The sequence below is a fragment of the Pollachius pollachius genome (genome assembly GCF_949987615.1).
Source record: "Pollachius pollachius genome assembly, chromosome: 20".
In the NCBI taxonomy this organism is placed as follows: domain Eukaryota; kingdom Metazoa; phylum Chordata; class Actinopteri; order Gadiformes; family Gadidae; genus Pollachius; species Pollachius pollachius.
In genome coordinates this window covers 7,143,223-7,159,378 of record NC_136953.1, presented here as the reverse complement: position 1 = coordinate 7,159,378, position 16,156 = coordinate 7,143,223, and the positions used below count along the sequence as shown (strand labels likewise).

Genomic DNA, 16,156 nt, shown 5'->3' with positions numbered 1-16,156 from the left:
TAATGTGAAATATGAAATATTGAAGCGTTTCAACATAGTGACAGCAGTCTAAGGAACATAAACATGTAGAGTGACTCTCACCCGAGAGCGAGCTGTTGGACTTCTGCTTGTGGAGCTTCTCTCTGTCCTTCTTCACTTTGGGCAGGATCTTGAGCTTCATACTGCTGCTCTTACTGCTGCCTCGCACAGAGTCCTGGGGAGAGAGAGAGAGATAAGGAGAGAGACAGAGAGAGAGCAAGAGAGAGAGAGATTGGAACCGCCAACCCTTGACCAGCCCAAGGGTTGGTGAGAACAGAACAGTGGTACTGCCAGGCTTTGGACACCTTACTGCCCAAGGATTAGAACTCAACTTCTTAAAATTTCTGTGCATCTGCTTTGACAAACGTTACTAAGGCTGGCCCAAATACATAATTTCCAGCTTCTGATAATCTAAAAAATAAATAAATAAATAACTGAAATCAAAGTGCGTCTCTTTCCCTGCATGAATCGGACTGAGCAGAATCGCATTTATATCAAGTGCTTGTTTTCTTCCTTTTCCTTTCTAAAGTGTTATTTTAAAAACGTTTAACGCAAAAGACTACAATATCACGTATGCTTGCTGCGTGGATACCCAATAAACATCTGCCTGTAATATCCATGTCGCAGTGAATGTATTTGCGTCCAAACTACTAATACCTTGTCATAAGTAGTAAGTGTTAGTAAAAAAAATATGTTATTAGTTGTTAAGAGACTTTTCAGAACTTTAAAATGTGTGTGTCAGCAATCTCCCACTGCCCGATTTGCAAGCCGAAGTTGGCTCGCGGGCCAGAGGTTGGAAACCAATGGTTTTAGTACCCTACAGCCATACACACAGCAGACCTACCTCCTCGGAGCACTGCATGAGGGGGCAGATCCAGTGGATGTCATCCAGCTTGTGGAGCTCCGTGCTCAGGCTGTTCAGCGTGGTCTGGAGCTCCACCTCCTCAGGGGAGTCAACCTGAGGAGGAGGAGGAGCAGAGAGAGAGTGAGGAGGAGGAAGAGTGAGGAGCAGAGAGAGAGAGGGGAGGGGAGGAGAGATGAAGGGGAGGAGAGGGATGAAGGAGAGGAGAGAGAGAGTGAGGAGGGGTGAGCGAGAGTGAGGAGCAGAGAGATAGAGAGGAGGGGGGGAGAGATGAATGAGCGGAGAGGGAGAGATGATGAGAGTAGAGGCAGATCAAGAGAGAGAAACGCAGAGAGAGATTAATGCCCAACCCTTACCCTACAAAGTTAACAAATCATAGCACATAAAATCACGTAAACAAAAATAACAGCCCTTCGTTAGTCAAACATGGGCAGTAGCTAAAGCATGCAGTCCTACTGTCTCCTTAGCGTGTGATTGGCTCACCAGTAGTTTTCCGTCCAGTAGCATTCTGGTCTCCGCCTTCAGCACCTTGCTGCTGTTGACTATTTCCACCGCTGTGCTGCGGGTCAGACCCTTGGAGACAGACACACACATAAACATCTATACACATGTACACAAACACATGCCACCACCTCTGTGCCTAGCATTGTCCGTCAATACATTTGTCCATCCATCGTAACCAACTCATATATATGTCTAGCATGATGGATGCTAGACATGTATATGAGTTGGTTACATCCTCTTGGCAATTATTTATCTCTGTCCACTCGTCCACCTCTCTATCATCCGTCTATCTGTCCATCCATCCAACTTTCTATTGATCAATCCATGCATCCCTCCATCCATCTACTAGCTGGATACGATATACCAATCTCTTTCTTCATCCATCCATCTCTGCTTCCATCCATCATCCATCCATCTACATTACATATTACACATTAATACTAAATTTCCCATTTTTATATTCCATGTACAGTATTCCATTTCATTTACAGTTATTATTATATTTGTATTTTATTCTTATTATTTCATGCCCGGTATTTTATTTTGCTTACAGCTATTATTATTATACTTATACTTTATTCTAATTATTTCATGTCAAGTTTGTGTTTTCTTACACTTTTTATTTTTATACTGCAGTGTTGAAGGAGGCTCCAGTGACTGCTGCTGTAATTGTTGTGCTCATGACAATAACCCTTCCTGAATCTTGAATCTCCCATGATGCCCTGATCCTACCTCGGGGCTCGAGGGCTTGGAGGGGAAGGCCTCGCTGAGCACCAGGGCCGTGGCGTTGACGGCGTGCGCTAGCTCCTGCTCCACTAGCTTGTGGCTCTTAGCTGCCTCGCGGATCCTGAGGAAGGTCGTCATGGAAACAACACTGTCAGGATTCTAGAACCGGAGACGAGCGTTCTAGGATGCGTACTAGAGTTTTAGAGATATATTTTTGGCTATGATAGTGAACTACAACTGTACACACACACACACACACACATTTATATATTCTTTATTGGGACCTTCCCTGGTAATGATTGCGTATCAGTGTGTACACTAACACAAACTCACAGAAACAGATAAGTATGTGTGTGTTTGTGTGTGTTTCCTTAGTGTTTGTGGGGAACTTACAAGGTGATAAATCTGTGTGTGTGTGTGTGTGTGTGTGTGTGTGTGTGTGTGTGTGTTGTTCTCAGTGTTTGTGGGGACCTTAATTGTTTGATTAGTGTGTGCCTGTGCTTGTTGTCCTCAGTGCTTGCGGGGACCTTACTTGATGATGAGGGTGTCGGCCACGTTGCCCAGCTGCTGCACCTGAGCACACTCCTCCTCCGTTAGGTACTCCATGGACTGCTGGGAGTTAAGGCGGGGCCTAACCGACCGGTAGCTGTCAATCTTCCTCTTGTCCTCCCACGACTTCAGCGCGCCCTCAAACGCCTGGGTTTGAGGAAAATGTTCAGTTTGCGTTCAGCCGGCACCTCGTTACACATCGTGCCGTCACTCCCTGAGCTGCTGCCCTTCACTTTTACCCCAATATTGTAAAATCTTTGATTACAATTTATGAACAATTTGGTTAGATGTGAACCCTTTTTAGAAATGTTCATAGGAAGTTGTTCTACAATTTGTATTGAAATGTGGTTGCCTTTTCTTCCAGAGATGAAAACAGGAGCCAAAACCAAAATATATAGATAAGGTCAATAGAGAAACATGGTCAGTCTTAACGCAAACATAGACTTTATAGTGATGTGTAAGGTTGAGCGTTTCACCAGTGAGAACTTGGGAGACTTCAGAATTTAAAATACTCCCTAACATTGTTCTTTAAATTCTACTGGCTGTTCAACTGTGTAGCACCGGCTAGGGTTAAGGGAGAGCCGATAGTATGATTCTTGTAAACAAAGAGAGAGGCACGGGCTGGCCTGCGTTTATTATATCAGGATGTGATTTTATTCATAACATCACTCTGGATCAACACTGACTACAGATATGTCCCGGTTATTTTACACTAAGCGCTAGTATAAATCTGTGACTTCAAAATGGATCTTAACTAACTAAATAACTGGGTTATTATCTTAATCACGCCATATTCTTACGTAAACTGTTAACATCCAACCCCGAACAATAAGGCAATCTGCACGAGTGTAAACATGATCAGGGATTACTCCTGGCGAATGCTATAACGTAACCACGGCGACGGAGGAGTCAAGAGGCACCCGCTGGGTGAGCGGACGAAGAACACAAAGAAGAAAACACCGACGTATGGAGACACAGATGGTTAGAAAGACAGACGGACATGAAGGACAGAAAGACAAACAGTCAGATGATAAGAAAAACTAGAGAAGGATGGACTCACAGGTAAACCAAACTGACAGATACACAGACAGACAGACAGACAGAGAGAGAAAGAAGTAGCGAGAGCAAAAGACTGACAGACGGACAGATGACTTCACAGACAGACAGACAGATGCAATCACAGACACAGACAGAATCACATACAGAGAGACAGATGGAATCACAGACACACAGACAGACATACGGAATCACAGACAGACAGACAGACAGAAGGAATCACAGACACACAGACAGATGGAATCACATAAAGACAGACAGACAGACAATTGGAATCACAGACAGACAGACAGACAGAGAGAAGCAATCACAGACACACAGACATACAGACAGATGGAATCACATACAGACAGACAGACAGACAGACAGACAATTGGAATCACAGACAGACAGACAGACAGAGAGAAGCAATCACCGACACACAGACAGACAGACAGATGGAATCACAGACAGACAGACAGGTGTTGCGGTGTCACTGACCCGGTCCCGTGTCAGCATCTGGGCGCGGTTCTTGTGGATGATCTTGACGATGCCGGGGGGCTGGACCCAGGCTTCCCCGTCCACCTGCACCGGGACCCCCTCGTCCCCCAGGATGGTGATCTTCACCTGCCGACACTGGAGCACCACAGAGAACCGGTTACAACAGGCTGCATCCACACTGGACCAGGCAGAACTAGGTACAACCAGCTAGAACCCCGCTGAACAAGGTAGAACCAGCTAGAACTAGTAACAACCAGCTAGAACCCCGCTGAACAAGGTAGAACCAGCTAGAACTAGTTTCAACCAGCTAGAACCACATAGAATCAGCTAGAACGAGTTAGAACCAGGTAGAACCAGTTCAAACCAAGTAAAAAAAATTAGAACACGGAACCAATTCGAAGCACAGACAACCAGTAAGGTGCATGTCTCCACCAGGCGTAGCATATCCATGTGTATGTCTATACATATGTGTGTACGTGTAGGTGTACAGTAGGTACCTGTGCTATGCGGTGGTGCTGCAGGTTGATGACGCGGGACACGGCCATCTGCATGCTCCCGAACACGGCCACCACCTCCAGCTTCTTGTCGTCGAACGACGGAGCGCCAAAGTTCTGCACCCACGCATCCCACATTCAGATTATACGTAACACACTGCATACATCAGTGCACGTGTGTGCATATGTGTTTAAATATACAAACACAAAAATATGTTCATTCATGTTCATGAATATAAGAACTGTTACGAGCCCACATTAAAATCGTGTGAACAACTAACATAATAACTCAAAGAAACTGATTTTCTGGGAAGAAAACGTTTTGGTTTATTTCTTTTCCATATATCGGACAGAATGAGAGGGTTGCCACAAAAACAGAAAAGAAAGCAACCGCTCCCACCATAAAACAAAAGATCCAAGATCAACAATAATACATACGGATTTGAACAAATGGGTTCTGGTTTAACAAAAGAAAAAGTGCGACCAGCCAGCGTCTGCCATGTCGAGGGTGTGAGAGGAAAAGAGAGAGCCATCTTAGAAGTAGGCAGGTTTATATACTTGGGAGGGCCGGCCTTTTCAATAAGTCACTGCAAGGTAACGCCCAGTCTCCTCCTACCAGGAACAAGGAGGCAGGACCCGTAACAGAACCTGTGTGTGTGGTCAAACCTGTGTGTATACTACATGCGTGTGTGTGATACGTGTGTAGGTGAACGTCTGTGGGTTCTCACGTTGTCCTCCTTGGTGCCCCCCCAGAAGTTGATGCCCCCCGCATAGCTGGGGATGTTGAGCACGGCCAGACCCTGGAGACTGGGGAGGGACATGGACACCCCGTCACACTGGAGAGAGAGGGGGCGAGAGACGATGTTGGCAAATGATGCACACGTAGCACACTTGTTGCAGTAACATACAGTGGGGCAAAAAAGTATTTAGTCAGCCACCAATTGTGCAAGTTCTCCCACTTAAAAAGATGAGAGAGGCCTGTAATTTTCATCACAGGTATACCTCAGCTATGAGACAAAATGAAAAAAAAAAATCTAGAAAATCACATTGCCTGATTTTTAAAGAATTTATTTGCAAATTATGGTGGAAAATAAGTATTTGGTCAAGAACAAAAGGTCATCTCAATACTTTGTTACATGCCCTTTGTTGGCAATGACAGAGGTCAAACGTTTTCTGTAAGTCTTTACAAGGTTTTCACACACTGCTGCTGGTATTTTGGCCCATTCCTCCATGCAGATCTCCTCTAGAGCAGTGATGTTTTTGGGCCTTCGCTGGGCAACACAGACTTTCAACTTCCTCCAAAGATTTTCTATGGGGTTGAGATCTGGAGACTGGCTAGGCCACTCCAGGACCTTGAAATGCTTCTTACGAAGCCACTCCTTCGTTGCCCGGGCGGTGTGTTTGGGGTCATTGTCATGCTTAAAGACCCTTCATCTTCAGTGCCCTTGCTGATGGAAGGAGGTTTTCACTCAAAATCTCACGATACATGGCCCCATTCATTCTTTCCGTCACACGGATCAGACGTCCTGGTCCCTTGGCAGAAAAACAGCCCCAAAGCATGATGTTTCCACCCCCATGCTTCACTGTAGGTATGGTGTTCTTTGAATGCAACTCAGCATTCTTTCTCCTCCAAACACGACGAGTTGAGTTTTTACCCAAAAGTTATATTTTGGTTTCATCTGACCATATGACATTCTCCCAATGCTGTTCTGGATCATCCAAATGCTCTCTAGCAAACTTCAAACGGGCCCGGACATGCACTGGCTTTAGCAGGGGGACACGTCTGGCACTGCAGGATTTGAGTCCCTGGCGGCGTAGTGTGTTAGTGATGGTAGCCTTTGTTACTTTGGTCCCAGCTCTCTGGAGGTCATTCACTAGGTCCCCCCGTGTGGTTCTGGGATTTTTGTTCACCGTTCTTGTGATCATTTTGACCCCACAGGGTGAGATCTTGCGTGGAGCCCCAGATCGAGGGAGATTATCAGTGGTCTTGTATGTATTCCATTTCCTAATAATTGCTCCCACAGTTGATTTCTTCACACCAAGCTGCTTACCTATTGCAGATTCAGACTTCCCAGCCTGGTGCAGGTCTACAATTGTGTTTCTGGTGTCCTTTGACAGCTCTTTGGTCTTGGCCATAGTGGAGTTTGGAGTGTGACTGTTTGAGGTTGTGGACAGGTGTCTTTTATACTGATAAGGAGTTCAAACAGGTCCCATTAATACAGGTAATGAGTGGAGGACAGAGGAGCCTCTTAAAGAAGAAGTTACAGGTCTGTGACAGCCAGAAATCTTGCTGGTTTGTAGGTGACCAAATACTTATTTTCCACCATCATTTGCAAATAAATTCTTAAAAAATCAGACAATGTGATTTTCTGGATTTTTTTTTCATTTTGTCTCTCATAGCTGAGGTTTACCTATGATGAAAATTACAGGCCTCTCTCGTCTTTTTAAGTGGGAGAACTTGCACAATTGGTGGCTGACTAAATACTTTTTTGCCCCACTGTATGTAGCAAGTTGCTGATTGTGTGTGTGTGTGTGTGTGTGTGTGTGTGTGTGTGTGTGTGTGTGTGTGTGTGTGTGTGTGTGTGTGTGTGTGTGTGTGTGTACCTCTAGTTGGACCCTCTGCTCCAGGTTCTTGTAGGTCTTCTGGACCAGTTCCTTCGTCCCCAGCACTCCGTACCACATCATGTTCTTAGTGCGACTACTGCAGGGCGAGAGACATAGACACACAGCAGGGTGAGAGAGAGAGAGAGAGAGAGAGAGAGAGAGAGAGAGAGAGAGAGAGAGAGAGAGAGAGAGAGAGAGAGAGAGAGAGAGGGAGAGAGAGACACAGAGCAGAGACAGACACACAGTGAGAATATGGATTCATAATTGTGTGTCTGTTGTGTATCCTTTGATGTATCTGTATGGCTGTGTATTGCGTGTATATTGCGTCTTGCCTGCATTTCTTGGGGTGTTCGTCCCTCTTGTTGTTGAACTCCAGGGAGATCTTAGCATCCAGCCCGATCCCAAAATAGTTGTTCATCACACACTTCTCTGAACACTGGCTGCAGACCCACACAAACACACGCACACAATGAAATGGGACCCCTAACACAAATCAGAGAACCCTTGGCACTGAAATCCAACCATCCCCACCAACGAAGCCACTTTCACACAGGCTTTCCCTTCAAATCTCACAATCCCCTCAATTCAGAAAACTTTTACTTTGAAATCGTCATTCGGCTAGCAATAAGAGTACTTTTATTTTGTAGGGCTCGGACCCAGACTTACACAGCGTCGTCGTTGAAGAAGCTGACTGTGTTGAGACTTTCGGGCTTCTCCAGAAGGATGGTGGAGGAGGGGCTCAGGCCGCCCTGACCTGCACACAGGAGGAAAGGGTCAATGAGGTCATCCATCATGTCATCATCTCATTTCAAATGGAACTTTATTCAAATCTGTGCACCGAGAACTTTCTCAACAAAATGCAAAACAGGACACCTTTGCAAATTATAACAATACGCGTGTATATTATGTATGTATAACTTCAAACGTAACATAAAGTATGATCTTCTGTAGTTTTGCAGCCGCTTCACACTCTTGGCTACTTATGTAACACTAAATCTAAAAAGTGTTCTATAAATTCCTGAATCCAAAACCCAGTGAGTCATATTCTGCACCCAACATGGCTCTCCTCTGCACACTACGTCTTCTGGAAGTAGGCCACAAAACAGGCGTGGAAAATTACCACAATGAGCATGCGGTATTCACTCAGGCCTGGACGTATATACACACGCAGGCCACCAGGGGCGCTGGTACAGTTAAATCAATAAGACGTGTTTGATTCAGGCTGTTTAGTTCCAACGTCGACCACACAATGCAAAGAGGCAACGCCAACCTAAGCAGTGGTTTAGAAAATGCTAGGCATCACTTGCTTCCGCTAGTCTTATAAGGACTCACTTAAACTCATAAAGACTCACTTAAGCACTAGATAAGTCCCAAAGAGGACTAACGTAAGAAGGGATTCTAAAGGCTAGGCTAGCAAGCTAAAGCTAAAGCCAGTCTAGGAGCTAAAGCTTGTCTATTGAGGGCATAACTTTATCAGTCATTTTAAATTAGCCCCAATTGCTAATTATATTCTTCAGAGGGCCGAGAATAGGAGGACCTGGGATAGGGAGGACGGGCAGGGGTAGACTCACGCAGCTCAGAGTCCTTCATGTCCTGTTCACTGTTCTCTCTCTTCATGGAGGTAGACTGTTTCTGCAGCTTGGTGTGCTTGTTCTGCTCATCCACCACTAGCAAGCACACACACACACACACACACACATGCGCGCACACAGACACACGCACGTACACACAGACAGACCCACGCACAAGCGTACAAACACACACAAATGAATATGTGTACATATTGCTAGAGGCTTGGTACGTGGTTGACGGTGTCTGTTTAATGTGTGTGTGTGTGTGTGTGTGTGTGTTTGTGTTTTATAGCACTTCTATTGTATATAACCTTTGTTGCAACATTTACAAAGAAGTGACTCATGAGCCATTTAATTATCAGTGCTGACAAAACCTAACCAAACCACTCGTTATCTCGACGCAGCACTCTTATGCAAGAACGGCAACCTGCTTCTTGGGAGCAGTTGGAGGTTATGCATCTTGCTCAAAGACGCTTCAACACTTTCGTTTTATATCTTATCATATTATAATTTATATATGCCTCGTTGTACCATCCATATTTCAAACTGAAATGAGTGTACTTTAAATGAGAAGAACTGAAACAATATCCTCACAGGCTTAATACAGTATTGTGTATCTGACTCGCTGAGGTCATAAAAGATCCCAGGGCACTTATCGCAAAGAGTAGGGGTTTCCCCGGTGTCCATTCTAAAACTGCCCAACCAGGCTCATTCAATCTGGCCCCCTAATCATCCTCGTGTATAATTGGCTGACTCATTAATTCCCTCACTCTCCACCTCAAGCTGGTGTATGATGAGCGTTCTGGCGCAGATTGGCTGCCGTGCATCACCAAAGTGGGTGCTACACACTGGCGGTGGTTAGTGAGGTCCCCCCTTCACTGTAAAGCGTCTTTGAGTGTCCAGAAAAGCGCTATATAAATTCAATCAATTATTAATTATTGTTATCTGAAAACACCAGAGCCAGAAGAATCTAACAAGCATCCCTCCGGTAGCCAGGGCGACCAGCTTCTCCTCCTTGTTGTTGCCGTGGCTCCCGTACCTTTCTCGGCCTGCTCGATGATCTGCCGCAGGGCCTTCTTCAGGCTGTTGGCCCTCAGCATCAGCTGCTCTTTGGACCGGTACGTCTTCCCCTCCATACACCCGTCGGCGCTCTCATCGCTGGGGCTGCTGCCTCCGCCCACGCCCCCTCCGCTGCCTCCACCACCGCCCTCCAGGATGGGCACCGCACCCGCTGGCACCACCTGGAGAGAGAGGGGGAGGGAGGGAGGGAGGGAGGGAGGGAGGGAGGGAGAGGAGGAAGGGGAGGAGGACAGGGAGATGGAGAGAAGGAGGAAAGAGAGAGGTGGAAGATAGGAAGGGCAGGGAGGAGAGTGAGATAGATATGGAGGGAGAGAGATGGATGGAGAGAGAGGGACAAGAACAAACGGAGACAGGTGGGGAAGAGAGATAGAAAGAGTTGCTGCTATAAATCACAACCATGTGGACATGAGTCAAAGCTCTTTAATGCGACAATGACAATGAGGGGCGGGGCCAAGGAGGGGAGGAGCCTATGTGTACGGCTCCACCGTCTAGTTAGCCAATGAGAAGGCTTTGTGGTGTGCTGTGCTCACCTGGGCTTCAGCCTCCTCGCTCAGAGCCTTCACCAGAGAGTCCAGCTTCTCATTCAGCAGAGCACACTGGTGGAGAGAGCCAGAGACACAAGGACCGACGGACAGGGAGAGAGAGAGAATTATTACAGGAATACGGTTAGACAGTAGAACGCTAGGGGGACAGACTGACACAGAACTATGACCACTACTGTAATCTCTCTCTCTCTCTCTCTCTCTCTCTCTCTCTCTCTCTCTCTCTCTCTCTCTCTCTCTCTCTCTCTCTCTCTCTCTCTCTCTCTCTCTCTCTCTCTCTCTCTCTCTCTCTCTCTCTCTCTCTCTCTCTCATGATCCACCTACACTGCATACTGTTACACAAGCTTTTTATATAACATGCAAGAAATGAAGACACACACACACACCTTCTTGGCCATGACGTCTGCCTCCGCTTTGTTCTCCGTGGCTCTCTCGTACGCCTTCCCCACCTCCACCACAAACTCATTCACCGTCCCACACAGAAACCTGGTCGAGAGACATAGGGACAGACAGGGGGGGAAGAGAGAGAGAGAGGGAGAGGGAGAGAGAGAGAAAGAGAGAAAGACAGACACACACACAGAGCGATAAAGAAGGAGCGAGGGAGAGTGTGAGTGGGTTATTAATTTCAATATGTTTATTTCAACAATATGGGTTAAGATGCGTAGGTTGTTTACAGATACATTTGGAAGCATGTCAAGCTCGCCAAAATAAATCGTTAATACGTTGATTAAAGAAATAAAGGGAGAGAGCGAAAAGGAGAAAAGGAGGGGAGGACAAGGGGGGGGTAAAGGATTAGAGCGGTGTGGGGGACAGAGGGAGGAGGAGTGGAGTGGACAAACATCGCAGGACGAGAGATGGAGGACCAGAGAGGAAGTGGGAGGGGAGGTAGAAAGTGAGACAGGTGTGCAGGTCTGTGCAGCATCGTTAATCTGTTACACAACGTGTCCCCCCCCGCAAGCTAAACCTACACACCAGCACCTCCTCCCTGCTCTGGCACACGCACACACACGCACGCACGCACACACGCACGCACGCACACACACACACACACACACACGCACGCATACACGCACACACGCACACACGCACGCACACACACGCACGCACGCACACACACACATGCACACACACACGCACACACGCACGCACACGCACGCACGCACACACACACACGCACGCACACACACATGCATGCACACATGCAGGCATGCACACACACACACACATACACATGCGCTTACACATTTGCACTTCTTTAGCATAGGCCTCTGCTTTGTTTTAGTTTGCATTACTATTTGAGTCATATTTGTCAGTGTATAGCCGTCTAAACACATTTGTGTGATCGAAGTTTAAGAAGGGGAAGAAATAGTTTGCACGTAAATTGTTATGTTTGTTTTTTGCTTAAGCTTTGAATTTTTTTTTCAGCTTAGGCAAATTTCCCTAAGCTGTTGGCTGAGAAGGACAATGTGGGCTTGAGCACGCTAGCTCTCCTGATGGATTAGTTTGTTTGACTTTGGGTCGGACCTACTTGGCAGAGGATATGACATCAGTGTGTTTGTCCGAGTCCAGGATCTTAGTCAGGTGGGATGCGACCGAGTCAGCATACTGAGTAATGTGAACCTGTGAGAGAGGGAGAGAGATAGATAGATAGATAGATAGATAGAGAGAGGGAGAGAGAGAGAGAGAGAGAGAGAGAGAGAGAGAGAGAGAGAGAGAGAGAAAGACAGAGACACAGAGAGAGAGAGAGAGAGAGAGAGAGAGAGAATACAATTAATATAAATGCTACATTCAAGGCATGTTATTAATCAATACAAAAGAGTCTCAACCTCCAGTGTTTTGACATCCAATAAAGACAAGTGAGATACATTGCAAGGTTTCCAATTTGAAATTCAGATTCTCAAACTGACCTGTGCGTGTGAAAACAAACTGCTATTCTGTATCAGGACGTAGCATACCTGTAGAGGGAACTCTGGGCTGTCTTCATCCTTCACCACGGGGGAAGTCTTACCAGGAACCTCGTAGGTTAACACGCTCCACCTGACAGACAGACAAACAGGGAGACGGACAGATATAAGGACAGAGAGGCAGGAAGAGGCGACATGAGATTTACATGTCATGTCGCCTCACATCAGGCTTTGCTGCATTACATAAAAGGCTAGTTCGGAACTCAACTCTAACCCCAAGACCTCTGTTTATCCACCACAGTAACACTGACCACGCCCCTATATACAAGACCACACCTCTAATAGCGTACCCCGATTTCAATATGTTATAATTGATTGTCTGAGCACAATCGAGTTGAAGTTGAGACTAGCCACACACTCATGTCTTCAGATCCACATCTACATTTCCCAATCCACTGTTGGCTGAGAATTACCTATGTATTCCTGACCACAATCCTAGAGTCCTTAGCCCCGCCTTTGATGCAATAGCCCCGCCCACTCAGCCCAAGCCCCGCCCCCTCCTGCTCCTACCGGTCCAGCATCTTGGTGGTGGCTCTCTCCAGCTTCTCCAGGATCTGCAGCAGTTGGGCGTCGTCGTCACACAGAGCCCCCCAGCCCAGCACCCGGGCCAGGTCGTTACCCGTACCCAGGGGGAGGACCCCCAACTGGCACTGAGAGAGAGAGAGAGAGAGAGAGAGAGAGAGACAGAGAAAGAGACAGAGAGAGAGTGAGAGAGAGAAGAGTGGAGAGAGGAGGGAGGGAGAGAGAGAGAGAGAGAGACAGAGAGAAAGAGAGAGAGAGAGGAGAGAGAGAGAGGAGAGAGAGAGAGGGAGGAGAGAGGAGAGAGAGAGGGAGGAGAGAGAGAGAGAGAGGAGAGATTTAATGTTAGTTAATGAAGTCATTAATATGGACACTACCAGGCTCCGACGCAGAGACAAACATAAATGACTGGCAGCAGTGTGATAACGGTTCTGGGTTACATTTAATTAATCCCCTCTAAATAGCTTGGTTGTACATTGTCTTCCCATGCTCAAGAAGTCCTGTCTCCCCTGGGGACTTTTATTGTGTAAATAAAGAGAAAGTGAAAACAAAGGCAGCAAACATTTGAGTCGTTGCGGTGGTGACTCAACGACACCAGACTGCTTTTAATTGCACCCAGGACGTTGACATTTCCAGGTTCATTAGCGGCATATTGTAAATGTTCACACTGATTTAACATGGTCGTCGTTCCTCGGGGAGGATCAGGCCGTTAATGGTCCGTGGCGTATATATTCAATTCCAAGTAACGGCTAGACAAGATCGCTAACGAGCGAGGCAATTAGCCGGTCTAATTGAATTATGTGTTAACATGTCAAGCGTCTCGTACCCTCTAGCTCTGGCGTGCTGCTAGCTCCGTGAGGGGCCTTGTGTCATGTGTCTCTGGTCAACTGTTGTCAACTGTGTCACTTGTCCTTATTCGTCCACACCTGTCCAAACCTTCCACACCTTGCTTTGTCACACATGTTCTCGATCCTCTTAGTCACCTATCCTATGTGTGCATACCTGCTCTGTTATACTTACCTGCACACACCTGACTTCACCTGCCCACACCTTTCCTCCCTTGTCTTGATCTGGGGTTTCCTGTGGACCCTTGCCCTCACACCCCCTCACCTGTTTGTGGAGGTTGAGCTTGTCGAGCTCAGAGAGCACCCAGCCCACGCTGCCATCCCCCCCACACACCAGGATGCGGAACGTGACGAACTTCTGGAAGAGACGCAGCCTGGGGAGGGACACACAGTTCTCACTAATAAGCGTTTTGTTTCTGAATTGTTTCAAAAATGTTATTTTTCAGTTTTTCGCAGTTTTGCCCTGGCAATACTGCGCAAGTAACTCCTAATATAAATTTCATTGATTTTGAAATTTGAAAACATTTGAATTGTTATTAGTTTAAATTCCAAGGGATGGAAGGAAATATTATAACTATTGTGATGTATTACTGCTACTATGAGCTACATTGATAATGTTCAGCTTGTATAGCTGAGAAGGTCCTTCAGGATGGGGTGGGAGAGGGTTCCTGCGTACCCCAGCTGTGGCCCTCCGTTCATGAGGTCAAACACCTGGGCGGGGTTCAGCAGCTGTTTGAACTTGCGGAGGAACTTGACCCCCTGGTTGTCTCCGCTCTTAGAGTTGACCAGGACCAGCAGCGGGCTGGAGCACCAGGCCGAGGTGGCCTTCCAGAAGCCTGGTGGGAAAGGCACGGGGGTGAGGAGAGGTTGCTGCGGTCAGGCTGCTGAGGAGCCACGCCTAAGAGTTTTACTCTGGCGTACAAGTAAAATAAGATGTGTTCAGAGTGTTTCTGATTCTGAATCTCAATGAAACGGGCCTTCTGCACCTAGCGGCCATCTTGTCATTACGCATTCAGTTCCACCACGCGTTGAGAACCAAGATGGCCGCCAATTAACCTTGTAAAATAGAGGTGAATTTAAGTCATTTGGTAATTAGCTGGTATATTGGGAGCACAGAAGGACATATTTGACATGTTGGTCTGTTTGAATATAATGTATTGTGTGTCCATGTGTGTATTCATCTATTTTTGTGTGTATGTACGTGGTTAGGAATCAATTTGTGTGTGTGTGTGTGCGTTCGTGTGTGTGTATGTGTGTTAGTGTTTGTGTGTGATTCAATTTGTGTGTAATATTATTTTTGTGTGTTTGTGTGTACGATGATATTTGATTGTGTGTGTGTATGTATGATGATATTCGTGTGTGTATGATGATATTTGTGTGTGTGTGTGTGTAAGATGATATTTGTGTGTGTATGATGATATTTGTGTGTGTTTGTGTGTGTATGATATTGTTTTTGTTTGTGTGTGTGTATGATGCTATTTGTTTGTGTATGATGATATTTGTGTGTGTGTGTGTGTGTGTGTGTGAGTATGTGTGTATGTATGTGTGTGCATGCGTGCGTGCGTGCGTGTGTGTGTTACCGTCTGAGTCGATGCTGTTGAGGGTCGTTGGGGGGATGATGGAGACACGACACTGACCCAGAGGACACACCTTCCCCATCTGGTCCTTACAACTGTTATGTACCTATACACACACACACACACACACACACATGCGCACACACACACACACATCAGCTTGGTATTTGCAGAGGTCATTTGAAGGACATTGGGTTTCAGTATGCAGAGATCCGTTTCGCCATCCCAGAAGATTAAATACCATGGTAACCAGACTTTGGTGTGTGTGGTTGCCAACCAGACTCTGATGTCTGTGAGTGCGTGTGTGGACTGTCTAACTGTATGTGTCTAAATATGTATATACCATGTGACTTCCACCAGGGAACCCTCCAGTCCTCTGTGTGTATAAACTTTATGCATGTAAATATATATGTTATAAAATAGCATATGTATGTATACCAACTCATGATGGTCTTGAACCAGAGACACCTCTGTGTGTACATACTGTACATATATACACCATCTATCTATCTGTCTGTCTGTCTGTCTGTCTGTCTGTCTGTCTGTCTGTCTGTCTGTCTGTCTGTCTGTCTGTCTGTCTGTCTGTCTGTCTGTCTGTCTGTCTGTCTGTCTGTCTGTCTGTCTGTCTGTCTGTCTGTCTGTCTGTCTGTCTGTCTCTCCATCCATCCATCCATCCATCCATCCATCCATCCATCCATCCATCCATCCATCCATCCATCCACCCATCCATCCATCCATCCATCCATCCATCCATCCATCCATCCA

At 46.4% G+C, this 16,156-nt stretch overlaps 1 protein-coding gene across 3 annotated transcripts in view; it reads right to left on the bottom strand.

Moving 5' to 3' along the window:
• LOC307091368 (diacylglycerol kinase delta) overlaps window positions 1-16,156 on the bottom strand; it is a 56,019-nt gene that overhangs the window by 4,764 nt on the left and 35,099 nt on the right. For all 3 annotated transcript variants that reach the window (XM_079758321.1, XM_079758322.1, XM_079758323.1), the window contains 21 exons: window positions 15,395-15,497; window positions 14,491-14,650; window positions 14,080-14,188; window positions 12,961-13,100; window positions 12,442-12,523; window positions 12,015-12,106; window positions 10,873-10,972; window positions 10,475-10,540; window positions 9,904-10,105; window positions 8,865-8,960; window positions 7,960-8,047; window positions 7,626-7,733; window positions 7,294-7,390; window positions 5,418-5,525; window positions 4,693-4,806; window positions 4,196-4,330; window positions 2,643-2,806; window positions 2,117-2,231; window positions 1,364-1,453; window positions 863-976; window positions 82-193 (listed from right to left, as the gene is read on the bottom strand). In XM_079758321.1, coding sequence (XP_079614447.1) covers window positions 82-193; window positions 863-976; window positions 1,364-1,453; window positions 2,117-2,231; window positions 2,643-2,806; window positions 4,196-4,330; window positions 4,693-4,806; window positions 5,418-5,525; window positions 7,294-7,390; window positions 7,626-7,733; window positions 7,960-8,047; window positions 8,865-8,960; window positions 9,904-10,105; window positions 10,475-10,540; window positions 10,873-10,972; window positions 12,015-12,106; window positions 12,442-12,523; window positions 12,961-13,100; window positions 14,080-14,188; window positions 14,491-14,650; window positions 15,395-15,497 — 2,395 coding nt within the window. The remainder of the gene's footprint in view (window positions 1-81; window positions 194-862; window positions 977-1,363; window positions 1,454-2,116; window positions 2,232-2,642; window positions 2,807-4,195; window positions 4,331-4,692; window positions 4,807-5,417; window positions 5,526-7,293; window positions 7,391-7,625; window positions 7,734-7,959; window positions 8,048-8,864; window positions 8,961-9,903; window positions 10,106-10,474; window positions 10,541-10,872; window positions 10,973-12,014; window positions 12,107-12,441; window positions 12,524-12,960; window positions 13,101-14,079; window positions 14,189-14,490; window positions 14,651-15,394; window positions 15,498-16,156) is intronic.